The 27,851-nt window shown below is 41.6% G+C and overlaps 1 protein-coding gene across 1 annotated transcript; it reads right to left on the bottom strand.

Annotated features, from left to right (window-relative positions):
• On the bottom strand, nt 1-26,927 carry LOC133931833 (IgGFc-binding protein-like). Its single transcript, XM_062378778.1, has 54 exons — nt 26,877-26,927; nt 26,484-26,547; nt 26,383-26,406; nt 25,752-25,775; nt 25,541-25,564; nt 25,338-25,361; nt 25,135-25,158; nt 24,918-24,941; nt 24,707-24,730; nt 24,504-24,527; nt 24,379-24,402; nt 24,224-24,247; nt 23,262-23,377; nt 22,723-23,001; nt 22,532-22,627; nt 22,237-22,402; nt 21,491-21,891; nt 20,825-21,401; nt 20,155-20,738; nt 19,455-20,007; nt 18,773-19,368; nt 18,344-18,498; nt 17,762-18,162; nt 17,453-17,649; nt 16,468-16,863; nt 16,088-16,371; nt 15,594-15,871; nt 15,329-15,448; nt 15,018-15,202; nt 14,765-14,925; nt 14,211-14,462; nt 13,928-14,087; nt 13,548-13,650; nt 13,357-13,445; nt 9,472-9,750; nt 8,861-9,026; nt 8,099-8,499; nt 7,429-8,005; nt 6,759-7,342; nt 6,063-6,615; nt 5,378-5,976; nt 5,057-5,214; nt 4,548-4,948; nt 4,246-4,442; nt 3,356-3,751; nt 2,978-3,261; nt 2,620-2,897; nt 2,405-2,524; nt 2,005-2,189; nt 1,708-1,868; nt 1,224-1,475; nt 979-1,138; nt 760-853; nt 1-609 (listed from the first exon to the last, which is right to left on the bottom strand). Exons 2-54 carry the CDS (start codon nt 26,527-26,529, stop codon nt 521-523), a joined length of 12,369 nt encoding a protein of 4,122 aa, XP_062234762.1. The 5' UTR covers nt 26,530-26,547; nt 26,877-26,927; the 3' UTR covers nt 1-520.
• Nucleotides 26,928-27,851: the final 924 nt, after the last annotated feature.

Raw genomic sequence — 27,851 nt, 5'->3', positions numbered from 1 at the left:
TTTAAGTCAATGCCATTTTTATTGAAAACAAGAGAAAAGAAAGTAGAAAGAGGAGGAAACCTCGATTTTTGGTTTATTCATAAGATTCTTATTTTTTTTTAAATGACAATTAAAATGTGTACTACTGAGATGTTTGATTGATAATAAATGATGCAACTGATAAACATTTTATGGAAAAAACATTGATTGAAGACAGATGCTGATGCAAAATGTGTGTAACCCGTACTTGATATTATGCTGCCCTCTAGCGGTTGAAATAAAAATATCACGGTTGAAATAAAAATATCTCATTTCTCTGACCAATTAGAGGGAAAAAGTTTCAGGAAATATTCTGTAACACCTATAACTTTGTTCGATAGATGTCTGAATCATTACTACAATTATCTGTGAAGTATATCAATAGAGTATATCATAAAATTAAATCAATGCACACAGGTTAAGCTACTGCTCAGGGATTGATGTGTGTATCTTGTGTCTCTCCGGCGTGTGTGTGTGTGTGTGCCCCTTTCATAAAATGTCCCTAAGTCAGAACTTTAGCAGTCAGCAAACAGACAAGCAGAGTCACCACGGAGGTCAGCTGTCCTGCAGCACTGCTCTGTCTCATTCTATCTGCAAGAGAAAAAAACAAATTCTAACTTCAGCTTTTAAATAAAGACAGATGGATGAACCCTGGCCTCTAACGTCATTAAACACTCACATGAACCTTTTAACCCCCTGATTTAATCTGCGCAGATACATCATCAACAAGAATACAGTTACCTTGTTTTTGGAAGAGTGGTCCTATTGAGATCGCTGCGCTGTCATGGTGAGAGACATCCCTCGCTACTCTATTGTGAAAGCCAGGGTAGCAATGCTGCAGGAAAAAGAATATGACATGTTTTCAACTGAACGTAGATCAATGTGGCTACAACAAATCAAAGAGGTTTTGTTTCCAGGGATGCTCTTTAAACTTGACACCGCAGGTCAGGTGGTACATACAGCTGTGCAGTTGCTGTGGCTCAGGAGACAGAGATGGACTTTGCAGTGCAGGTAGATGGATGTAAAGTTGGTGAAGGTGAACATCCTGAAGGAGAAACGGGCGACAGTGGAGATGCCGTTCTGAACCAGCTCCACTGTACCATCCTCTTCATTAGGACACCTGAAAGACAGGGAGGAATGAAGTAGGTTGTAATAGAGGGTACAGGTACCATGAATTAAAGAAGGGTTTACTGAAACAGCTTTACTCTTCACTAATGAGATTCCAGCGGACAGGGTAGCTGGCATCATTGAAAGGCGTCGCCCAGCACGAGTCCAGAATGGTGGAGATCTGCCGATCATCAACTCCCTTCGTCTGCACCTCGATGTACAACCTCTGATCGATTTCCATTTCTAGATTTCGGCTTCTCATCAGCGGGAAGCGGAAGCCAGCGTCCTCATAGGGGATCATCTTCAGGTGATAGAGACCTTGGCCAGATGGAAGCCTCTTGTTCAAAATGCTACACAAAAACATGACACAATGCAATTTACTCTTAGATTATGAGTAGTAGGATTAATGCCACAGTCGTTTTGTCAGGTATAAAAAAAAAAGTCTGGCAATAAGTACGCTGATATTTTCAAAACAACATGAGAGTGAGAGAGCTCCAAAGTCTATATCCTATTATAAAGTCAAACTCTTACAGAGCTCAAAATCAGCTAAATATGTGAGCAAGATGGTACAGTGGTTATCACCTCTCCATAGGGTTGATGCCAACATCCATCGACAGGGCCTGGGCCAGAGGATATTCACAGCAAAAGTGCAGCTGAATGCTCTTCTCACGGCTAATGAGGCCCTCATGAGGGTCGACGTCGCCTTCAACAGTGTTCTCATAGATGAAATGTGTCCCATTGCTCTATGAGAACAACATGACAAAGAAGTCCAACCATGTATTTTTAATGGAATATCACTTTTAATCATTCATATAATACGAAGCTGTTGGTTGGGAGAGTTTGCTTGTAGACAGTGTTAATGAGATGTATGGTCTGTACCCTGAGAAGTGTCCCACACAGCTGGTTGTCATTATTGAAGTGGAACAGCAGTCGTCCGTCCTGGAGAGAACCATTGCAGGAGTCGTCCCGCAGGTGCAGGGAACTAGGATGGAAGCCAGCCTCAAACAGCTGGCAGCGGGACAGCGACATGTTGGCTGAACTACTGACGCAAGTGATGGACGAGTCTGTGAAATAGAAAGGAACTAGAACTGAGGTGCAAGTGACAACATGATGCGTTTTGGAGCGGGTACAAGGATTTGAAGTTAAAGTCAGTGATATGTACATAACTGTGAATATCATTGACTTTTAAAGATCACTGAAAACCCTACAAATTGAAGAATAAATCAAATATGAGTTGAACAGACAACGATTACTTGTGAAAGAGACGTGTTACCCTCACCATAGCTCTCGTTGTTGGGGCGATGGTGGTGTTCGTCACACAAGCATCCGTAAACTCCGTCCTTCTCACCGCACCACTCGTGCTCGGAGCAGTCCTGCTGCTCACAGGGGTCCGACTCAGCTGCAGAAACCGTAGAGAAAGAACAGAGGAGACTCAACAGGTAATAGAGAGAAGACGTTTCGTTCATTTATCTCTGTGATCAAACCACGACATACCGCATTGCAAAGCCGGGCGCCACTCTGGGATGTTCAACCCCAGCACTGAGCAAGTACTCTCATAGGCTGAGACGGCAGAGCACAGCATGCCATTGGCTGGAGTATAGAGGCAGAGATCATAGACACAGGAAGTGAAGAACGGTTGGGGGTCGGTGTGATGGTGACAGGCTCTGAACGGGCCGCTGGTGTTGGTGATGATGCCGCACAGCTCCGTGTATTCTTCCATGAAAGCACAGTCATTCAATCCATCATCGTTTTCATCATCTGTTGATCCACATCTAGAAAAATGACAGATCATGTGCTGCCATTATTGTCTTCTGCAGTTTTCAACAACTTATCCTACTTCATAGCAGCTCACCCTGATTGGCTTGTAGGTGCCTTCCAGCTGTGTCCAAACTCATTGTCATTTTGTGCCAGTGTGCCATTGGGCAGGACTTTATCATCTGCAGGATCACTGTTGAAATTTCCACACATCCCAGTGACTCTGCTTTGATGATTTTGGCCGATTCTGACCAGTAAGGTACTGGTGCCGTCAAACTGGACCACCAGGTCATTGGCATTGACCACTATGTAGCTTCCCTGCCTCTCAATGTGAGCTAAAGCTCCTCCAGTGGTTGGAAGAGAAACCTCACTTCCATTTACCTGGAGGGAGGTGAGATTAGTAAATGACAAGAGTGATGCTGACACCAGACAAACGTAGAAAGTTATACAATAACACAATAATAAGTCTGTATACCTTTACTCTTTTGTTGGGTCCAATCCTGATATACACTCTCTCTGGTTGATTCGAGAGGAATATATCCACTGTTGATACAAATGACACACGGTTGTTGCCACGGTGTTTATTGGTGGCTACTACCTGGAACTGGGTTTCATTGGTGCCGTGGCCAACACTCTCAGTGATGGTGTAAGAGCAAGTGCCCTGGAAATGAGCCAGTGCCCCATCAAAGGTGATGTAATGTGGATCCCCCCACACGGTGCACGTGGACAGTGCATCGAAACAGCCCAGCTGGCCATTTCTGATGGTGCACTCTTGTTCAGACGTGCAAGATGCAGCAGAGCAGCGCAGGTCGTTTGGAGCATGACATTCACATCGCTCGGAGCAGCCGTCGGTCCAGAAGGACTCACCCGCCTGCAGCATGGGAGGAAAGGAGACACACATTACATAATAGGCCAAATGGGAAATGCACAGTTGGACGTAACAGTGAAGGCTGGGTCTTTCAATGGAACAGAGCCATTAATAATATCGTTCTGACACCACCAAGTGACAGAGAAACCAGACATAATTGTTTATTCTGGCCACAGAGGTTGATTGTCAAGTAAGCCTAACCCTGGAATGCTACCTGGGAGGTTCTTCCAGCTGCTGCATTCCTGGTTGAGCAGAGGTTATGATTCATAGTTTATACTTTTGTATCTAATTTAAAATATCAGATTCAATCTAAATGAAATTTATGGGATCTTATGTTTCACAGGAGGATACAGGTAATTTGATTCTGATATGATGTCGCTAGCTCATAAAGAGCATCACAGTGCAGAAACTATAGGTCTTCTCAAGCATTCGTCAGCATTTTAAGTACCATAGTAGCTCTGTGGATAATTTTTTATATTTATTGAGATGTGACTTACATCATAGTAGAAGCCGTCATATTGGCAGCCACAGTTTTCCACAGGGACACACCTCGTCCCACTCCTGACGAACCCCTCATCACAGAAACATCCCTCTGAGCAAAAATGCTCACAGGTGGCATCAACGCTGCTGGCACAGGTGTGGCCACAGTCGGTACCACACAGCTCATAATGGCTGTTGGCTGGACAGTTCAGTCCTTTTTAAGTGAGGAGAGAATGGTAAGTGTCAGAAGCTTATGAACTAATTATTTTAACTATTTGTCCAGAGTGGATGACTAAGTCTGAACAAATGCTTGACTCACTGCAGGTGGTGTTCTCTCTCCAAGGGTAGATTTGAACATTAGCAGACTGACAGGCAGTGACATAAGCTTGAATGGCCCTGCACAGAAGATCTTCTCCCGCATTACCCGACACACAAACGTCAAACACACAGTCGTTGAAATATGGCGCCGGGTCCACTTCCTCGTGGCAGAAGCTGAAGGGGCCGTCGGCTGCTTGAATCACTTCACACTGAGCTCGAGCAGGGCGCTCATCGGCACACTGAGGGCAGGAGGAACCACAGCCATCGCTGCAGGTGTAGTTTCCTGCCACCTTCCAAGATGTTCCAAACTGACCTGGAGTGGGGACTATTGCTCCAGATGGGGTGCGGAAGTCATCACTTTGATTTCCATTGAAGTTTCCACAAATTCCACATGTCTTTCCTCTGTGTGGGTGACAATTAATTAAGTAGATGCAGTGTCATAAATCAGAAGATACGTGATAATGAACATGACACATGAGTCATATTTAAGCTTAGGTGAATGAGAGATACCTGTAACTGGCAGGTACAGAGATGAACACTGTACTAATTCCATCGTAAGTGACACTCAGGCCAAAATCAGCACTGACAAATACACGAGATCCACTTGCATAGATAGACACCTGACTTCCATTTAAGAGAATAGGTAAATTTCTGTTTATTCCATTGACCTAAAAGGGAAATTGGGCAAAAGATCAGTTGTGCTTTTTGCAACATTCACATATTATTCTTCCCTCACCTAATTTTCTATTCTAATCATGTCCTTGATTAGTAAGTTTTAATGCATGGCAGTTATCTGATAAAACAATATCAGTCAGGATTTTAATGACTTACTTGAACCACATCCCTTCTCTCCCTTACAATATGCAGTCGGTAGCCCCACACATTCACAAAAACCTCAGCTGTGATTGAGACTGGCAACCCATTCCACGGCTCATTCTTAGCCTCCACTGAAAAATGGTGAAGTCCATCAGTGTCATTACAGAGGGTTGCTAGAACATATCGGCAGGTTCCCTGGAAGTCAAAGGCCTTGTGATCAAATGTGAGGTAATGGGGGTCTCCAGAGGCAGAGCAGGTGCCATGAGGGTTGGGATGGCAGCCAAAGTCGCCCCCCACCACACGACAGGACTCCTGGGGACCACAGGAGCTGGGACGACAGTGCACTAACCCAGTTGTGCCATTACAGGAACAGAGGCTCTGACATTCTTCACTGTCCCAGAACTGTTCTCCACCTTGCCGATAGCGTCCATTGTGATGGCATCCGCAGGATGTTGGTGGCACACACTGGTTGCCATTTAGGACAAAACCATCATCACACTGGCAACCCTCCTGGCACACAGTGTTACAGGTGAATGGAAAAGAGAGGCTGGGGCAAGTGGAAGGACAAGTGGTTCCACAAGGTTTATAATGACTGTTAAAAGGACAGGTTTGTCCTAGAGGAAAAGAAACCGGTTGAAAAGGTCATTATATTGTTTTATACCTTAATTAAAGTTAACACAACAGGAGGACAAGTGCTTACCACAGCTAGTTGCATTCCTCCAGTGTGGCAAGGCGATGCCATTCTGCTGACAAATCAGTGCATAATCCCGTAGGACCTCACAAAGAGTGGATTCTGGGTCACTAGAGCCGCCCAGGATCTCCATGCACACTTCCACATGTGGTCTTGGGTCTACCATGGCCCAACACTGGGTAAATGGTCCCTCTCTTGAGCCAATGATTCCACAGTACTCACTGGAGTTGTAGTTTGGTGTAGAATTATTAGTTACACTTTCTACACAGTGTGCAGCGAGGGAACCGTCTCGCCAGCTGTCTCCAAAGACCTGAGAGCTGTTGACCAGAATGCCATTGGGTGTGCGGAAGTCATCATGTGAGTGACCATTGTAGTTACCACAGAGTCCACCCAGGGAACCATTGTAAACACCAGGTGCAGTGACGCGCACAAAGTGAGGCCAGACTGTTTGCAAGGTCACACCAAAGGACGTGCGAATGATGATACTGTGAATGCTGCTGTGGTAAATTTGGATTCGGTTGGATGCTGAGCTGAAAGGAAGTCTGATCCGCTGACCATCCACCTAGAGAGCCATTTAAACAGCCAGAGTCAGACATGCTTGGAAATGAGATGTCTGTTTAAATAATCCAAAATGTATGTATTTGTTTGGACTTTCTTTCTTGTTTCTCTTCTCATCAAGTTTTGTAATATACTTAATTATCTTACCTGAACCGTGCTGCTGTTTGCCATCTCAATTGAGACTTGTGTTCCCTCTGCCTCAAACTTGAGCAACCTTGCAAAACCGTGTTGGCCTCTGGGTACTTTTTCTGCTGTCACCACAAAGTGAGTGTGAGCAGACGATCCCATCACTTTGGCCAGTGTCAGTCGACACGCCCCAGGATACTGGTACATCAGTCCATCAAATGTTTGATATGACCCTGGTCCCCTTGTCAGGCATGTTGCATAGCTGTTAGGTCTACACCCTCTTTCTCCCTCCTCCACCCTGCAGGACTCAAGGGGACTACAACTATGTGAACGACATGTCATGCGGCCAAAACTGCAGCTGCAACGTCTTCCACAGTTATTGTCAAGTATCACAGTTTGTCCAGAGCTGTAGTAACGACCCTCAAAGCTGCAGCCACACTGAGCATTAGGGACACAGACCCCAGAGCTGAGGATGTAGCCTGAATTGCAGATGCAGCTCTCCTGGGCAGGGAGAGGGCAGTTATGGGTGGAATTGGGATTGACACAGGTAGCTGGACACCCTGTGCCCTGGGACTCAAAGTGGCTGTTGGATGGGCAGGGGATTTCTAGATAAAAACATAAAAAAGACATTGACCTCATGAAAATGTTGAAATGAGGTTTTAACATAATGTTAAATTAGTGACAGACATACCACAGAATCCTTCTCTCCTCCAGCTTGGCAGCTGGATACCACTCTGCTGACACTGACTTGCGTAAACATTTAGGGCTTGACACAGAATGGGCTGGTACCCTTCTCCTACACAGAGATCAAACACACAACTCTCCACATAGGTCTGTGGGGGAAATTGTTGATGGCAGGCGGCAAAAGGTCCAGAACTGCTCTGGAGGATACCACAATGGTCTGCATTGCTGTATAAAGCTGTCTGCTGTTCAGTGCATCCAGCACAGTCCAGGCCTTCACATTGTGCCTCGCATCCAGGCTCATCGTCGTCTAATGCCTGCCAACTGTTGGCAAATACCACATCAGAGCTCACGATTTCACCTTGGCGAGTTTTAAAGTCATCCCTAGTGTCATTGTTGAAGTTTCCACATAGGCCACAAGTTGCATTCTGGTAAGTGTAGGGCAACCGGATTCTGACATACAAACTTTTGTCATAAGAAACCTCCAAGCCAAAGTCTGTACTGATGATCGCAGAAAAGCCTGATGTGTAAACCTGGACAGTTCCGTTATTGAGGTAAAGCGGAGTGGCCACAAAATTTCCATTTATCTGTAAACACACAAGCATTTTAAATTAAAAAAAAATTAATTAGGTTTTGTATAAACATACGTACTGAGATTAACTGTGGTAAAAATCATCAACCTTGGCTTTACCAGGATGTCCCTTGAGAAGTTCAATAGTGTCATTGTACACAAACACTTTAACCAGTCCAGTCCAAGAGACTCGTGTACTGTCCCGATGCTCGTTCTTGGCCTCTACTCGATAGTACGGCAGCTCATGACCACATTGTTCCGACAGAACATAAGTGCAGGCACCTTGAAAGTGAAACACTTTGCCATCGAAGGTATAATAATGTGGATCACCGCTCACGGTGCAGGTGCCTTTCTGCACCGTCTGGCAGGAGAACTGAAAGGCACTTGGGCGGCAGATTTGGGAAAAGGAGCAGGGTTGACTGACACACTGCATCCCTGCTGAGGTGCAGGTGCACTTCTGTGTACAGGTTCTGTCACTCCAGAATGAATCTCCAAGCTGCACAGGTTCACCTTGACAGAAATCAAAATAAATGTCTTTACGGCATCAACTTATTTGCGCGGTCACTACTGCATTTAAACCATTTCATTTGGGAGAGAAAAGTTTGCGAATGACACACACAAGTTTTAGTGCTCTATATATCGACTGTGCACGTAATTTATTGGTTCTAAAACAAGCCAGGGTGTATTGTGTTGCAAGTATATAGCGAAGGAGTGGCCACCACTGTTTCACTGATCTGAGTTTCACAATCTGACCGGGAATCAATTATTTCCAACTTTGGGTCATATTGGTTCAGTGTTGGGCAGTTTTGTTGCACGGGACTTCAGATTTGGCCTAGTTTAGTTCAGTAATCCTCCTCTGTGTCTGATTTACCGTTAAAAGTGCAGCCTCTGGAGCCATGGTCCGTCCGGAAGAGCCAGCGACCGGGTTCATTCACATTGCTTCTCAGGCGGAAAGATGAGCTACTGCCTGTTGCGGCGCCAGTGAATGACCCGGGAATGGTGGAATGGTGAGCAGAGCTAATTGTATCATAGCCAGCCTGCAAAAACAAAAACATAAAATCATATAACTTCATCAAGTTAATCTAGTAGTTAGTCCTGGAAACTATTCATATAATAACTTAAATGAGTTAGACCTGCACAGATTTCGAGGTTGAGGCTATTATCCCATAGTTCATCATGACAAACGAGTACTGGCCTCCAGAGATCAACACGGCTTGGACAGTGGTGCTCTAGAAAATATGAATGGATCATCATATGTACAGCTTTCGTTATGCTCTTCTGTATATCCTATATATAGATATCTATATAGATATTTTCCAATTTATTCATATTTCAATATCATCAAAACAATAAGGAAAATTTGATTTGACTTAAGTCTGTCACAGAATCTATGTTTGATGATTTGTCATTGTCCTATCACCATTTAAGAGGTAATTCATTGGGTAATGCAGAATTAGATTTAAGAAGTAAACTACAACTTACTGTTCCAGATTTTGGAAAGTAGGCCACCCCATACCATGTTGCAACAAAGACCCAGTTGGCATTGAAGTTAATGCTTGGGAAGTAGGTATTAATGTCCTGTGTAGCTTGTTGGAGGACACTGCCACTGGTGTACTGGTTGTAGTAGATCTGACCATTTTCCCTGTTGTCCAAATCGGTCCAGAATGGAGCGATGATGTCCTTGGAACCATGCATTGGAAACCTCTGAGGCGTGTAAGCTCCCCATTGAGCAGTAAAAGTCAGATGTCCATTCTGGTTGACCTGCAAATATGAGTCAACAATCATCAGCTGCAATTTAGTAATACAATATTTTATAATTCAATGTGACAAATTTTATCTCACAGTTTGTAATCTGTGGTGTAGGAATTTAATAGGAAAATATAATTCTACATACATAAATGTAATTATATGTCTGTCCAAAATAGACAAAAGGTCTCTGCAGAGTAATCCGTGGAGAACTTCCATCATCTGATGCAGGACTTGTTGTTCCAGATATTGGGTAAAGGGGTCCTAGGAAAAAACAGAGGGTCACACACAATTCTGTATAGTATTAAGTATATCGGTCTGGAACAGCGCAAGGATATAGTTGGTATTGCTATTCTGATATGGGGCAAAGTATTTGAAACGCCTAAGATTTAATCTTTACCGGAGATGTATGAATGACTGTAATACTGTCATAGACTGAAGTGATGAAAACCACATTTTAAAAAGGCGTCAAGATACGTGAACTTACTCACAAACTGAGGAGTCCCAAAACCTGTTAGGGAGACAAAAGAGGCAGATGAGGAAAGATATTTATTTCTCTATCAATGCAACAACCAATGATGATTAGATATAATGATAATTATAATGATAATAATAATAAGAAGGATTTGCATTTACATAGAGCCTTCAACAAAGTCTCAAGATTCTGGTAAAATGTGAAAGAGCGAATAAAAGCGAATAACTAAAAATATAAAATTTACATCGTAATCACACAATAAAAAGCAAATTATTAAATAAATTGATTTACTTACTTATCATCCCCAAAATTAGAAGTGCCAAAAAGATGTGATTTGCCATTCTGGTTGGCTCCGGAATCAAATCTGTTCAATCATTAAGAAATGTATAAGCTTAATACTGCAAGTACAACATTTATATAATTGAAATGTTATTGAATGAAAAAACATTCAAATTTGACTTCTTTAAAATAATCACCTGCTACCACTTATGCTGTTGCTCTCATCCGTGTGAGACGACAGAGCTGGAACGAGGCTTTAAACAGTAAAAGCTGGCATGGTTCCAAAAACCTTATTCACTAGTTGCAGATTTGTTAAACATTGGTTTTCTCGTCTCTTTTTGGCTCATTTCAGTGGATTAAAGTGGCAGAATCAACTTCCCCCCAGATAACCACTAAACCCAACATTTCTTTAAGCACAAATAATGATAAAATGTTTATTGCTATGTGCAGCATATGCATGAGAAAATGAAATTGAATACTGAGCCTTTAACTAGTTGTCGAAAGGGTATTTCTCAATGCCAGTTTGTAAGATAGAAGAACTGTGATGGTGAAAAGCTCTGCAGTAACTTTTATTGCCTTAGATACTGACTATATTGCCTCATATCCAATGACTCACTCAGTAAATAATTCTCACAATATTAGGGATGGGTAACCTCCTCTCAGGAGAAAGACACAAGGATGTATTGTTCTTTATTGTGTGTGGACACAGTTGAACTCTCTTTGCATGTTGATGATGTAGTTGAAAGTTCAGCCCGAATCAAAGGCCGTGCACTGGTCCACCATACCACAATAAAATATTTCATAAGCAGCCATGTTTATTCCGTCTTTATTCTTTGGTTTGAAGATTCTCCTTCGAGTTCCTGGGCCCTGCAAGTTGTGTTAAATATTACAGAAGAACAACAGGGAGGATGTGTTTGTCTGAAAGGGAGAAATGTTCAATAGGAAGTTCTGAATGCATCTGTGCTTGCCCCAGATGAGGGGTCGCAGCTTTGTTAAGACGTGAATTAGCTACAACATAAAAAACTATTAACCTTATATCCCCATGACTCGTTATTGACAGTCATGTATATATCAGTTAACTGATAGTATAAAAGTTTGATTGAAACAATTCTAGATGCGCCTCTTATGCATTTGAGTAATAATCTCAAAAAGACCAAAGGCTGGACTCAAGACTACAGGATATTCAACCCTCCCGAGAATCGGAGGAGCAATCTGGTATTGAACCTAGGTAAATAACGTGGGTACCAATGGTTGGTCCAGATCCTCAGGATCTGGAAGGGTTTACACACCACATGTTCTTTCACCAGGGAAAACTCCCGACAGGTATGTCTGGACTCATGAAAACCAATGAGAAGGGACACAGTGAGTCTGAATGATCCTTTATGGCTCTTCCCACATTACAGCCATGTGCAGTCGCCCCATCCTGCACTCTGATCGCCTGGTTTTGTCACTGACACATCCAGATAATTAATGAGAGTCTGCATCATGTCATTATCCCCCCTTGAGTTGCATCTCTGACGAGTTCACACTTTGTGATTGGCATCCAGTGATCGAACGCAGATTTAGCTCTGATCTGGAGCGTTTGTCAGCGACTTCCAAAACTTGCAGTGATTGGAAAGTCGGGCTAAAAACTTTGTGGCGCGAACTGGGCTTTACTTGGATTAAATTATACACAGTGATAAATGGTCGTTGATAAACTCTGCATCTCGTGTAAAAATCGTTTATTATAGTTATGCAACTCTGTTTCAGACAGATGTTTTATTGACTTCAATGATTTATAGCTTTTTATTGTAGTCTTTGTAATAGTCGTTTCGTTTTCACTATAAACTGTCAAAGTAGTCTTTTGTTTTTTGTGTTTTATGTGAGTAGTAAAGTCTGGCAGACAACCAACTTCCTCCTCTGGGCCAATTGAGACTGGTTTGATTGAACCTGTATTCCCAGTAACAAATAATAATTGTATCATGCAGGAGGAGCAGTATCAGATAAAAAATATAATAGCTTTTATAACAGGTTATCATCCAAAGCCTTTCCTGGAGGACACCGTGCATTTCCTGACAGCCTCAAAGAAAGAAGAGATTGCTCTGTGAGAACCAATCCTCTGTTACTCACAAAAATGAAATGAGGTAAATTGAGAAAGAGATGGTTCACGGTCAGAAAACACAAATGTTGCTAAACTCAGTGTTGGGATCAGCCTTTTTGACAAATTAATGAGTTACTCCACCAAGAAGGTCACAGTATGTCTGCATTTCTGTTTGTCTGTCTGTGAGCAGGATTATGCAAAAACTACTGAACGGATTTTATTGAAACCAACAAAGATCCACCCGAACTAAAGGGTGGATCAAATCATTTTAATCAACATCTTTAACATTGCATCTCTTTTCTTTTATTTGACATTTTATTGATTTCCCGTATTGAAATCCTCATATTGTAATGTAAAGCACTTCTTTGAGAACCCTCCACTATGAACAATCACGTACTTCAGTGTTCCTGCTGGACTGGGATTGTGTTCACAGTCAAGAAAAAAATCCTAGTCAAAAAATTAGATCTGTTCTCCAAACATGAAAATTCTTTAATTACTCTTGGACCTTTTACGATACATGATCATTTGATTAGACACCATCATTTTATTACATTACATTTCATTTAGCTGATGCTTTTATCCAAAGTGACTTAGAATAAATGCATTCAAATATGAGGCTACAAACCCAGAACAACAAGAATCAAGAAAGTGCAATTTTTCAAAAGAGCATGGGATTCAATCAACGAATATAATCTGTCAACAAAAAAGTGGTTTCAGAATCATCATGCTGTATGTAAGTGCCCCCTACTGATGTAAATCAAAATACTGATCATCAGTGATCTCCCTAGACCAGAATTTTGGCGGTTATCAAAGTGAGCAGCAGGGTCACCAGCGGAGTCAACAGGCCTGGAGCAGAGCTTGTTTCCCTTATTATGCCTGCAAGAGAAGAATCAAATTTCAAAACATGAATGACATCAAACTCAAGCTCTGTGTCATCTACAATAATGCAAAAGTTGTGAAAAGACAAGAGAGCTTTACCATGTGATTCTCCATTCAGGCTTAGGGGTCCAACTGACATGAAAGAAGTGTCATGGAAGGTTACGTCCCTCTCAACTCGCCTGTGGTGGCCCGGGTAGCAGTGCTGCAAGAAAGAACATGAGAGGATTATGCTAATTCACATGTTGACAATTAATATATTCCATAAACTGCATGTTAAGATGTGTCTGCATTTTTTCCACTGTATGGAAATGGATCTAAAACCTTCTGGATACAAGATGCTGCCATCTTGCACAACATCAGATAGCATCAATAAGCTAATCAAAACTAAACTTGACAGGAAAAGGTGACCCCTAACATTGCTGAGTTTGGGGTTATGACCTATCCTTTAGCCAGCCACCATATATTTTAATACAACTCACAGCTGTGCAGTTGTTGTTTCTCAGCAGACACAGGTGAACTCGGCAGTGCAGGTAAATGGAAGAAAAGTTGGAAAATGTGAACATCCTGAAGGAGAAACGAGCCGCGGTGGATCTGCCATTCTCAATCAGTTCTACTGTCCCATCCTTTTCATTAGGGCACCTGAAAGACAGGGAAGATGACATTGTGAAAGAAAGAAATGGTAGACCAAGTGAAGAGTAACACTGGCAATCAAGAGTGATACATCACTCTGTTAGGATGAAAGAGTTGCAATAGTTCCTTTACTCTGACTTGATGAGATCCCAGCGAACAGGGTAGGTCTCCAGGTTGACTGGCGTGGCCCAACAAGAGTCCAAAACAGTGGAGATCTGCTGCTGATCGACTCCGTCCGTGCGCACCTCCACATACAATCTCTGGTCTACTTCCATTTCAACATTCCTGTTGCTGGTGAAGGGGTGGCGGAAGCCAGAGTCCTGGTAGGGGATCATCCTCATGTGATACTCCCCTTGGCCAGCTGGAAGCTTCTTCCTCACAATGCTATAAATAAAACACACATAATGACTTTAGAAGGAATCCATTGACAGGTATTTGTTGACCTCTAAGCTCAAGAGTCTAAATTGGAAATTCGTACAAAATTGACCTATTCAAAAAGGTAAATGCCTGGTGATGAGTGGTATTTTGAGTAATTACACAAGGCTCTGTTAACTCTTTAATATAATTATTCTTTAAAAAGGGTTCAATTGACACTCTAGTAGCATCTTATACACCATGACAGAACTTGATGGACCGAAGTGATGAAATCAATCAAATACAACATATAGAGGAAATGGGATGGCTACCTCTCTACAGGATTAATCCCCACATCCATAGACACGGCCTGAGTCAGAGGGTAGACACAGCAGAAGAGCAGATGGATGTTCCTCTGGCGGCTGATTAGTCCATCATGAGGGTCCACATTGCCCTGGATGGTGTTCTCATAGATGAAATGGGTTCCATTGCTCTTCAAATTGAAATGACAAAAGAGTATTAGATGGTTTGGAAATAAATGGTCAGAAATGATATTATGTACGAACTGATCACGAGTGACTGCACCTTGAGGACCGTGCCGCAGTGACGCTCGTTGTTGTCGAAGTCGAACACCAGTCGTCCATTCTGAAGAGCACCTTTACAGGAGTCCTCTTTGAGATGGAGGGCGTCGGAGTGGAAGCCAGCTTCAAAGAGCTGACAACGGGACACGGACATGGTGCCCGAACTACTGACGCAAGAGATGGACGAGTCTATTAGAGAGAGAGTTAGAAATAAAAATTATCTTTAGTTTTTTAGAATTTAGTCTTGTTTTAGGCCACCTGAGCTTCTATGAAATTTGTATCTGCCTTTGTCGACAGTGTTTTAAGAGGCCTCACCGTAGCTCTCATTATTTGGCCGATGGTGGTGTTCATCACAGAAGCAGCCGTGAACCCCGTCCTTCTGACCACACCACTCATTCTCTGTGCAGTTCAGCTCTTCACACGGGTCGGAGTTGGCTGTGGAAGTAGTGAGGAAAGGACGAGAGGAAAATTAACGAAACGGAATAAGTCAAATTGGTGCAAACGGCTCGCTCTATTAACCTATTGAGTTATTGTCTCATTTTATAATCATGGCTATCAATTAGTTAAGTTCCAACTTTACCACAATGCAAAGCCGGGCGCCACTCAGAGATGTTCAACCCCAAAACGGTGCAGGTTCTCTCATAGGCTGAGATGGCAGAGCACAGCATGCCATTGGCTGGAGTGTAGTGGCAGAGATCATAGACACAGGAAGTGAAGAATGGCCGAGGGTCAGAGTGTAAGTGGCAGTTGCTGAATGGGCCGCTGGTGTTGGTGATGATGCTGCACAGCTCAGTGTATTCTTCCCTATACATGCAGTTGTTCAATCCATCATCGTTCCTTTCATCAGTTGATCCACATCTAGAAAAGGCATCATACGTATTTACTCTGCAAGAAACTGATTTTGTTTACTTTGCTACTTATGTCCACTTAACTGAGACTTGGAAACAATGTTTTAAATGTGTAGTGTTAAAGCTGGGGAAGATACTACCTACTCTATGTATAGGAAGTGTTTTAACTGACAACGATATTATGGTGGTGGAATATCCTACATAAGTTTATTCCATAGCAGCTCACCCTGATTGGCTTGTAGGTGCCTTCCAGCTATGTCCAAACTCATTGTCATTTTGTGCCAGTGTGCCATTGGGCAAGAATTTGTCATCTGCAGGATCATTGTTGAAATTTCCACACATCCCAGTGACTTTGTTTTGATGATTTTGGCCGATTCTGACCAGTAAGGTACTTGTGCCGTCAAACTGGACCGTCAGGTCATTAGCAACGACCACTATGTAGCTTCCCTGCCTCTCAATGTGAGCTAAAGCTCCTCCGGTGGTTGGAAGAGAAACCACACTTCCATTCACCTGGAGGGATGAGAGAGAGACAAAGAGTGAAGAGGAACTTGTTCACAGCAGACAGATACACAGACATGTTCTTTCTTAGAGTAATCACAGGCTTACCGTTACTCTCTTATTTGGTCCGATCCTAAGATTCACTCTCTCTGTTTGGTTTGAGAGGAATATATCCACTGCTGACACATATGACACGCGGTTGTTGCCTCTGTGATCATTGGTGGCAGCTACTAGAAATTGGGTTCCCCTGGTACTGTTGCCAACACTCTCAGTGATGGTGTAAGAGCAAGTGCCCTGGAAATGAGCCAGTGCCCCATCAAAGGTGTTGTAATGTGGATCCCCCCACACAGTGCAAGTGGCCATTGCACTGTAACAGCCCAGCTTTCCATTTCTGATGGTGCACTGTTGTTCAGGCGTGCAAGATGCAGCAGAGCAGCGCAGGTCGTTTGGAGCATGACATTTACACTGCCGGGAGCAGCCGTCTGTCCAGAAGGACTCACCCGCCTGTAACATGGGAGGAAAGGATACACATGAAATCTTCCAAAATTTAGCATTTTCTACAATATAACACAAAAAACGGAATGGAAAAATGTTATATAGCTCACATTTGTTACTTATCATGATTCGTAGCATGAAGACTTTATGTTCATTATGTATGTATATAGCAAATATATGTATTTGTGTCTTAAATCATTTAATGACAGACCAAGCAACTTCACTTTTATTTAATAAGGATACAGTTTTTTGATAAGTCAGTGATGGGTGACAGACGCAGGAAGTGGACATTAGGATTCTTACATTACATTTCATTACATGTCATTTCGTGACGCTTTTGTCCAGAGTGACTTACAATTAGTACACTCAACATTTGTGAGAGGCCATTTAGGGGTTCAGTATCTTGACAATGACACTTCGGCATGCAGATGGGGAAGAGTGGGGATTGAACCGGGACTAAGAGAGCTACTTAATAGCTCTTTACCCAATGGTCAATGGCCATATGTACAAAGACTGACATATTTGACAATATTCTACAGTTCAATTTTTCGAGCATATTGATGGAAATCTTGTTTTATTGTTCATTTGTGTGACTTACATTATAGTAGAAGCCGTCATATTGGCAGCCACAGTTTTCCACAGGGACACACCTCGTCCCACTCCTGACGAACCCCTCATCACAGAAACATCCCTCAGAGCAAACCTGCTCACAGGTGGCATCAACGCTGCTGGCACAGGTGTGGCCACAGTCGGTACCACACAGCTCATAATGGCTGTTAACTGGACAGCTCAGTCCTTAATAATTCAGGAAAGAAAAGGTGGCTATTAGATGTTTATGATAGATTAAAAAAATATAAATACAGTTGTTCAGTCAGTTTGCTAGTAATGCATTAACGGTTTGACTCACTGCAGGTGGTGTTCTGTCTCCAAGGGTAGATTCGAACATTAGCAGACTGACAGGCACTGACATAGGCTTGAATGGCCCTGCACACAAGATCTTGACCCGTATTTCCCGACACACAAACGTCAAACACACAGTCGTTGAAATATGGCGCCGGGTCCACTTCCTCGTGGCAGAAGCTGAAGGGGCCGTCGGCTGCTTGAATCACTTCACACTGAGCTCGAGCAGGGCGCTCATCGAGACACCGAGGGCAGGAGGAACCACAGCCATCGCTGCAGGTGTAGTTTCCTGCCACCTTCCAAGATGTTCCAAACTGATCTGGAGTATGGACTATTGCTCCAGATGGGGTTTGGAAGTCATCACTTTGATTTCCATTGAAGTTTCCACAAAGTCCACATGTTTTTCCTCTATAAAGATGATAAGTAAATGGGAAAATTCAGTGCCATTAATCCATCAATCAAACAGTACTTGTGTTACCCCTTTAATGTACAGTAGGTTAGTGCCATACAAAGACAAATACTTTAACTATTTACAGCTAAAACTATACTGTGAAGGTTGTTAGTGATTTAAACTTTGAATGGCAAATACCTGTAATGTGATGGCACCGAGATGTACACTGTGCTCCACCCATCGTATGAGACGCTGAGGCCGAAATCAGCATTGATAAATGTGAGGGAGCCACTTGCAAAGACCGACACATTTCCACTCAACAGAATTGGCAGATTGCTAATTATTCCGTTAACCTAAAACATTGGAGGAGAATATTGCAACATTAAGTTATAAATATAAAATGTAAAATTTGTTGGATATTTGTGACCTAGATTCAGTTGCCAGTATTCTATGGAGATCAAACTACTGTATGTGAAGGGAACATTTGTGAAGTACCTCAAAATTATCTTACAATTCTCTTCTGCAATTATCTTTTACCAGTTACAAAACTGTGTTTGCATTAAGACAGAGCCCAAACTCTTGGGCCTCAAAAACTGATAGTGATCTTTCAAACATTGTTCAACTCACCTCTACCACACCTCTGTTGTGCTGGGACACACGCAGTCGGTAACCCAATACATTCACAAAAACCTCAGCTGTGATTGAAACTGGCCACCCATTCCACGGCTCATTCTTAGCCTCCACCGAAAATTGAACTCCATCAGTGTCATTACAGAGGGTTGCTAGAACATATCGGCAGGTTCCCTGGAAGTCAAAGGCCTTGTGATCAAATGTGAGGTAATGGGGGTCTCCAGAGGCAGAGCAGGTGCCATGAGGGCTGGGATGGCAGCCGAAGTTGCCTCCCACCACACGGCAGGACTCCTGGGGACCACAGGAGCTGGGACGACAGTGCACTAACCCAGTTGTGCCATTACAGGAACACAAGCTCTGACATTCTTCACTGTCCCAGAACTGTTCTCCACCTTGCCGATAGCGTCCATTGTGATGGCATCCACAGGATGTTGGTGGCACACACTGGTTGCCATTGAGGACAAAACCATTATCACACTGGCAACCCTCCTGGCAAACAGTGTCACAGGTGAATGGGAAAGAGAGGCTGGGGCAAGTGGAAGGACAAGCGGTTTCACATAGTTCATAGCGGCTGTTTCGAGGGCAGGTTTGATCTAGAGGATAACATACAGGTTGAAAGGGTCATTACATTGTTTTATACCATATTTAAAGTTAACACAACAGGAGGACAAGTGCTTACCGCAGCTAGTTGCATTCCTCCAGTGTGGCAAGGTGACGCCATTCTGCTGACAAATCAGTGCATAATCCCGTAGGACCTCACAAAGTGTGGATGCTGGATCACTAGAGCCGCCCAGGATCTCCTTGCACACTTCTACATGTGGTCTTGGATCTACCATGGCCCAACACTGGGTAAATGGTCCCTCTCTTGAGCCAATGATTCCACAGTACTCACTGGAGTTGTAGTTTGGTGTAGAATTATTAGTTACACTTTCTACACAGTGTGCAGCGAGGGAACCGTCTCGCCAGCTGTCTCCAAAGACCTGAGAGCTGTTGACCAGAATGCCATTGGGTGTGCGGAAGTCATCATGTGAGTGACCATTGTAGTTACCACAGAGTCCACCCAGGGAACCATTGTAGACACCAGGTGCAGTGATGCGAACAAAGTGAGGCCAGACTGTTTGCACGGTCACACCAAAGGACGTGCGAATGATGATACTGTGAATGCTGCTGTGGTAGATTTGGATTCGGTTGGATGCTGAGCTGAAAGGAAGTCTGATCCGCTGACCGTCCACCTAGAGAGCCATTTAAACAGCCAGAGTCAGACATGCTTGGAAATAAGACTCTCATTTAAAAAATTCAAAACGTATGTATTTGCTTGGACTTTCTTTCGATCTTGTTTTTGTTGTCTTCAGTTTTTGTAATATACTTAATTATCTTACCTGAACCGTGCTGCTGTTTGCCATCTCAATTGAGACTTGTGTTCCCTCTGCCTCTAACTTTAGCAACCTGGCAAAACCGCGTTGGCCTCTGGGTACTTTTTCTGCTGTCACCACAAAGTGGGGATGAGCAGACAATCCCATCACTTTGGCCAGAGTCAGTCGACACGCCCCAGGATACTGGTACATCAGTCCATCAAATGTTTGATATGACCCGGGTCCCCTTGTCAGGCATGTTGCATAGCTGTTAGGTCTACACCCTCTTTCTCCCTCCTCCACCCTGCAGGACTCAAGGGGACTACAACTATGTGAAAGACAAGTCATGCGGCCAACACTGCAGCTGCAACGTCTTCCACAGTTATTGTCAAGTATCACAGTTTGTCCAGAGCTGTAGTAACGACCCTCAAAGCTGCAGCCACACTGAGCATTAGGGACACAGACCCCAGCACTGAGGATGTAGCCTGAATTGCAAATGCAGCTCTCCTGGGCAGGGAGAGGGCAGTTGTGGGTGGAATTGGGATTGACACAGGTAGCTGGACACCCTGTGCCCTGGGACTCGAAGTGGCTGTTGGCTGGGCAGGGGATTTCTAGACAAAAACATAAAATAGACATTGACCCCATTGAAATGTTGAAATGAGGTTTTAACATAATGTTAAATGAGAGACAGACATACCACAGAATCCTTCTCTCCTCCAGCTTGGCAGCTCGATATCACTCTGCTGACACTGACTTGCGTAAACATGTAGTGCTTGACACAGAATGGGCTGGTACCCTCCTCCTACACAGAGATCATACACACAATTTTCCAGAAAGGTCTGTGTGGGAAGTTGTTGATGGCAGGCGGCAAAAGGTCCAGATGGTGTCTGGAGGATACCACAATGGTCTGCATTGCTGTATAAAGCTGTCTGCTGTGCAGTACAGTCAGCACAGGCCAGACCTCTGCAGATGATCCCACATCCGGGCTCATCATCTCCTGGTGCTTTCCAACTCTCGGCGAATACCACATCAGAGCTCACGATGGCCCCTTCGCGAGTTTCAAAGTCATCCCTGGGGTTATTATTGAGGCTCCCACATAAGCCACAGGTTGCATTTTGGTAAGTGTGGGGTACGCTGATCCTGACATAATGATATGCGTCGTAAGAAACCTCCAAGCCAAAGTTAGTACTGACGACCAGAGAAAACCCGGACTGGTAAACCTGGACAGAACCATTGCTCAGGGAGAATGGAACAGCAGCATAACTTCCATTGACCTGTAAGCAAAGAAACATTGTTAACAATACAGAACACATAAAAAAACTATACAAAGAGGCGGTGCACATGTCGTGAGGTTGATGCTTACCTTAGCCTCACCAAGATGTCCTTTAACAAGCTCGATAATGTCATTGTTCACGAACACTTTCACGAGTCTTGTCCAAGAGACTTGCGTACTGCCACGGTTCTCGTTCTTGCCCTCTACTCGATAGTACGGCAGCCCACTACCACATTGTTCTGAGAGAACATAAGTGCAGGTGCCCTGAAAGTGAAACACTTTACCATCGAAGGTGCTGTAATGTGGATCACCGCTCACGGTGCAGGTACTTCTCTGCACCGTCTGGCAGGAGAACTGAAATGAAGCACGGCGGCAGATTTGGGAAAAGGAGCAGGGTTGCCTGACACACTGCAGGCCTGTTCTGGTGCAGGTGCACTTCTCTGTGCAGGTTTCGTCACTCCAGAATGAGTCTCCAAGCTGCACAAGATTCCCTTTGAGAGAAATAAAAATAAAGATTATTTGAAAGGCTTATTCTTCTGTTACTATATAACCATTTAACTTTTTGGGGCATTTCTGCCTTTAATTTCAGAGCAAACAGTAGAGTTGTGACACAAAGAATGAGAGAGGATGAATGGTTTGGCCGTGTTGATGATCTAAAACAATTTGACTTACAGAAATACTTAAGCGTCCTCATAAATACATCTTTACAAATCACCACATTCCCTGTGTAAAAGCCATCAGCTTTGTGCAGCATATAAAACCTTAATCAATGGCTTATTTGTTGATCACATATCCACATTACATTAAATAAGTATCCCCTCTGGTTCTGGTCTTACCATTAAAAGAGCAGCCTCTTTGTCCATGGTCTATCCGGAAAGCCCAGCGACCGGGTACGTTGACGTTGCTGCCCAGACTGAAAGCTGAGCTATTGCCTGTTGCATTTTCACTGAATGATCCTGGGATGGAGAGATGGTAAGGAGAACCGGCCGTGTCATATCCAGCCTGGAAACACATGTTGCAAAGATACAATTAAATGTTTGTTTTCTTTCTATTTCTTCACTGCCATTACTGCAAGAACAGCATGGAAACTTAAAAACATTTTTGCAATTGTTTTTATCTGGAGGCACTAACCTGTACACTGCGTGTTGTTGCTGCTATTTGACCATAGTTCATCAACACAAATGAGTAACTGCCACCAGAGATCAAGACTGCTTGCACTGTTGTTCGCTGTAGAAAATGAGTTGTTTTTACAAATAGTAATTGATTGAACACACATTCAGAACAAGATAAAGTATTTCCCCAATAAAAACAAGTTGACTTACTGTGCCAGTTGTTGGAAAGTAGGCCACCTCATACCATGTAGCAACAAAGACCCAGTTGGCATTAAAGCGCAGTGATGGAAAGTAGGTATTAATGTCCTGTGTAGCTTGTTGGAGGACACTGCCGCTGGTATATTGGTTGTAGTAGATCTGACCATTAGCTCTGTTATCCAAATCTGTCCAGAATGGAGCGATGAAATCTATGGATCCATAGATTGGAAACCTCTGAGGCGTGTAACTACCCCATGGAGCAGTAAAGGTCAGGTGTCCATTGTGGTTCACCTGGAAAAACATAAAACATAATTTTAAAGATTTAGTGGGGATTGATCACAGACAACCGTACAAACATCTGCATATTTATTAACATAAATGATGCAAATTGTTTTATGTTTATGTTTCACTACAGACCATTTGCTTCTCCAAACCATTTTATCTTTTTTATCTTAACAACTAAGATCTTGAATTGATAGGGATTGTCTAACCAGTGGAAGGAAATGGGATTTGAAGAAAATTAAATACAAGAAAAAAAAGAATTCACATACATAGATCTGATTATGTGACTGTCCAAAGTAAACAAAAGCTTGTAGCAGGGGAATTTCAGGTGAACTTCCATCATCTGATCGAGAGCTTGTTCTTCCATTGATTGGGTAAAGGGGATCTGTATAAAGAATGAAAGAAGTGCCTTTAAAAAATAGAACAACCATATTGGGGTTATTATCATATAACATTTCTAGATCTTCAAATCTAATCATTAATACCCTTGTAAAATCCTACTTGCAGAAACCCTGTAATTTTTGTGATCTCTTAAAGAAATGTACTGACCGACCAGAACAGATCTTCTTAATTTCAGAAATCTTTGCATGTCAACACGTTTTGCTTTTATTAATAATAATAAGCAAAAATTAAGAAAAGAGCAAATTAATTGAGACATGACTTAAAGGTTCATTATGTAGGATTTACTGACATCTAGTGGTGAAGTTGCATGTTGCAGCTGAACACCCCTCACCTCACCCTCCCCTTCAAAAAAGTGATAGAAAACCACTGGTAGAGTTCAGTTGTCATGAGAGTTCATAATACTTAGATAAGATAATTAGTTAGTCAAATTCTGGATACTGTAAAACAAACCCTGCCATCTCCGTAGAGAGCACCCACCCCTGATGTAAATATAAAGTATTTAAATACAAAGGGCCCATGAGAGGGTAAAGAAAAAAAAGATTCGTAGAATTTAGATTAAAAACCCACACTAATGAAAAAAACACTAGGATTATTTTATTTTCCATTTCTGCCACTAGATCCATTTCACCTAAATCTGACACATATTTTAAAGCTACTCACTCTTGCTAACAAAGGCGACACTGGTAATGGATGTAATCTGGGAGTATATGGTAAAACCCTGGCAACACATGCTTTGAGCTGACTAAACTGAATGTGTGACTACCCTCATAGGAGAATGATAAAAGAAAAAGTACGCATTTACTAAGAGTTTATTCAAACTTCAACTAACTTCGAGCCTGTGGTTCCGCTGTAGCTATTAAAGCAAATGATAAGATATAATTAGACAAAACCATGAGATTTTTCCACATCATTCAACAAGATGATCAGGTCCAAAAGTTTTCAAAGGCAAACAAATACAAAGAGCTTATTAAAACTTCAACTTACTTGGAGGCTGAGTAGTCCCCAAAGCTATGAAAGAAAACGTATAGATATAATTAGAAAAGACCTTGACCTCGGAAAAGTTTACAAAGGCAAACAAGTACAAAGATCTTATTAAAACATCAACTTACTTGTAGTCGTCGTTGGCGTTGAAGCTATTAAAGCAAATAATTTGATATAATTAGAAAAATACTGAGACTTTTAACATCAATCCACATAGATGAGTCAATGAATTTAAGTAAATGCAACAACAAATGTGTATCTCGTGACCTTCGCCTTGGAAAAGTTTACAAAGGCAAACAAGTACAAAGAGCTTATTAAAACATCAACTTACTTGTAGTCGTCGTTGGCGTTGAAGCTATTAAAGCAAATAATTTGATATAATTCGAAAAATACTGATACATTTAACATCAATCCACATAGATGAGTCAATGAATTTAAGTAAATGCAACAACAAAAGTGTATTTCGTTGACTTTGGATGAATCAGGTCCAAAAGTTTACAAAGGTAAACAAATACAAAGAGCTTATTAAAACTTCAACTTACTTGGAGGCTGAGTGGTCCCCAAAGCTATGAAAGAAAACGTATAGATATAATTAGAAAAAAACTAAGACCTTTAACATCGATCAACATAGATGAGTCAATGAATTTAAGTAAATGGCACAAAAAATGTGTATCTCGTTGACCTTGACCTCGGATAAATCGGGTCCAAAAGTTTACAAAGGCAAACAAGTACAAAGAGTTTATTAAAACATCAACTTACTTGTAGTTGGTGGTGGCGTTGTAGCTATTAAAGCAAATTATTTGATATAATTAGAAATATACCGAGACTTTTAACATCAATCCACATTGATGAGTCAATGAAATTAAGTAAATGCAACAACAAATGTGTATCTCGTGACCTTAACCTCGGAAAAGTTTACAAAGGCAATCAAGTACAAAGAGTTTATTAAAACATCAACTTACTTGTAGTCGTCGGTGGCGTTGTAGCTATTAAAGCAAATTATTTGATATAATTAGAAATATACTGAGACTTTTAACATCAATCCACATTGATGAGTCAATGAAATTAAGTAAATGCAACAACAAATGTGTATCTCGTGACCTTAACCTCGGAAAAGTTTACAAAGGCAATCAAGTACAAAGATCTTATTAAAACATCAACTTACTTGTAGTCGTCGGTGGCGTTGTAGCTATTAAAGCAAATGATTTGATATAATTAGAAAAGTACTGATACATTTAACATCAATCCACATAGATGAGTCAACGAATTTAAGTAAATGCAACAACAAAAGTGTATTTCGTTGACTTTGGATGAATCAGGTCCAAAAGTTTACAAAGGTAAACAAATACAAAGAGCTTATTAAAACTTCAACTTACTTGGAGGCTGAGTGGTCCCCAAAGCTATGAAAGAAAACGTATAGATATAATTAGAAAAAAACTAAGACCTTTAACATCAATCAACATAGATGAGTCAATGAATTTAAGTAAATGGCACAAAAAACGTGTATCTCGTTGACCTTGACCTCGGATAAATCGGGTCCAAAAGTTTACAAAGGCAAACAAGTACAAAGAGTTTATTAAAACATCAACTTACTTGTAGTTGGTGGTGGCGTTGTAGCTATTAAAGCAAATTATTTGATATAATTAGAAATATACCGAGACTTTTAACATCAATCCACATTGATGAGTCAATGAAATTAAGTAAATGCAACAACAAATGTGTATCTCGTGACCTTAACCTCGGAAAAGTTTACAAAGGCAATCAAGTACAAAGATCTTATTAAAACATCAACTTACTTGTAGTCGTCGGTGGCGTTGTAGCTATTAAAGCAAATGATTTGATATAATTAGAAAAGTACCGATACATTTAACATCAATCCACATAGATGAGTCAACGAATTTAAGTAAATGCAACAACAAAAGTGTATTTCGTTGACTTTGAATGAATCAGGTCCAAAAGTTTATGAAGGTAAACAAATACAAAGAGCTTATTAAAACTTCAACTTACTTGAACTCCAAGTAGTCCCAAAAGCTATGAAAGAAAACGTATAGATATATTTAGAAAATTACAGAGACTCATCGATCATTTTATTTAAAGAAAATACTTACTCATCATCCCCAAAAGTAGCAGAGGCCACAGGATTTGACGTGCCATTTTTGAAAGTTCAAAAACCTGCTGATCAAATATGATGCATCAAAATTCAAGGATTCAAAAAACTAAACTAGGAATCACACAGGAAGCACAGACCCCCACAGGAATGCAAAAATCCTGTATATTTCTATTCATGAAGCGCAAAAACGGTGTCTCTGTTATATTCTGCTCACTGGCTAAAGCAGGAATGATCCCCTATGTAACTGAGGTAATAATGGCATTAAACAATAAACTGGCAATATTAGAGGATGATAAAGTCTACAGATGGATATACAGTTTTAAGCAACATACCATCATGCAACATTGCGCTTCTGAAATAATGTTTAAATCTTTCCAAGGGAATGAATTACCTGTGCACTGTTTGCAGCTGCTGTTCAGTTCTGTCACCTCTCATCAATGTCAGACAGCTGGAAGTGTCCAGCCTATATAGAGTGAAAATTGGATCAGCTCCAGGAAGCTCTGGTTTGACCTGTTTACAGGTAATTTCTCGTTGCTTCCTCATATCAGAGTTTGATGAAGATAAACTGCAGAAACCGAGAGGGGAATGTTACGTTTATAATTATGCTTTATATAATTACCATAAAAAATATTATTTTAAAATTATTATTTTTTAATTATAATTATACTTTACTGCAAACTGTGCAAAATTCTTACAAAATACCCAAAAAAGCAAAACATGAACTTGAGTTCAGCAGCTCTTTGTCACACAGTGTTAACATCTGAGAATATGCCCTTTTGTTATCTTCATCATATTATCTCGTAAAGGTTTGGCGTTTTTAGATTAAAATAAAAATAATATATATTGTTTTGGTTTTGATTAATCTTGTGTGATGTAGATTAATGGAATTTTTTTTGAAAAACTGAAATTGATAAAAAATCAACTTTCCTGAATCTAATACTTTAACATTGTGGATAGTGTGCAGAACGTGAAGAGTTTTTACAGGTTGTATTTATGTGGTTTCATAAAATTTCCAGGCAACTTTTTTCCACTTTAAGATTTGATTGTTTAAAACTGACTATTCGTGGGGCACAGATTTGGGTGTGAACAGTCGGGACACGTCTCTTCCAGTGACCGGGTTTTGCAAAATTTCCCGTAATAAATTAACCTTTTTCATCTTGTGTTACCAGTCTAAGCAACATTTTGGAGTTGCCGCTTATATGCTTTCCACAAACAGTGATGTTGATAATGATGTGTCGAACCTCAAGTATTTTATAGCATAGTTTTTCATGGAGTTATAAACATCGTCTTACTGTAAAGAAAACAATTTTAAGTTTCTGTTTTAAGTTTCAGTGGTTGCACATAAGGAAATTAAGTTCATCAGGTC

This window comes from Platichthys flesus, chromosome 20 (genome assembly GCF_949316205.1).
Source record: "Platichthys flesus chromosome 20, fPlaFle2.1, whole genome shotgun sequence".
NCBI classification, from domain to species: Eukaryota; Metazoa; Chordata; class Actinopteri; order Pleuronectiformes; family Pleuronectidae; genus Platichthys; species Platichthys flesus.
The sequence above is the reverse complement of the archived record's forward strand: the minus strand, read 5'-3'. Positions and strand labels throughout refer to the sequence as shown.

Bases quoted from the DNA above. Each gene is read 5' to 3' on its own strand.
- LOC133931833 (XM_062378778.1), bottom strand. From the start codon at position 26,529: ATGGCACGTCAAATCCTGTGGCCTCTGCTACTTTTGGGGATGATGA. The intron at 21,402-21,490 runs GTAAGCATCAAC...CTTTGCTTACAG, and splicing joins GACATCTTGGTGAGGCTAAG to GTCAATGGAAGTTATGCTGC. The intron at 4,443-4,547 runs GTGAGTCAAGCA...TCACTTAAAAAG, and splicing joins GAGAGAGAACACCACCTGCA to GACTGAACTGTCCAGCCAAC.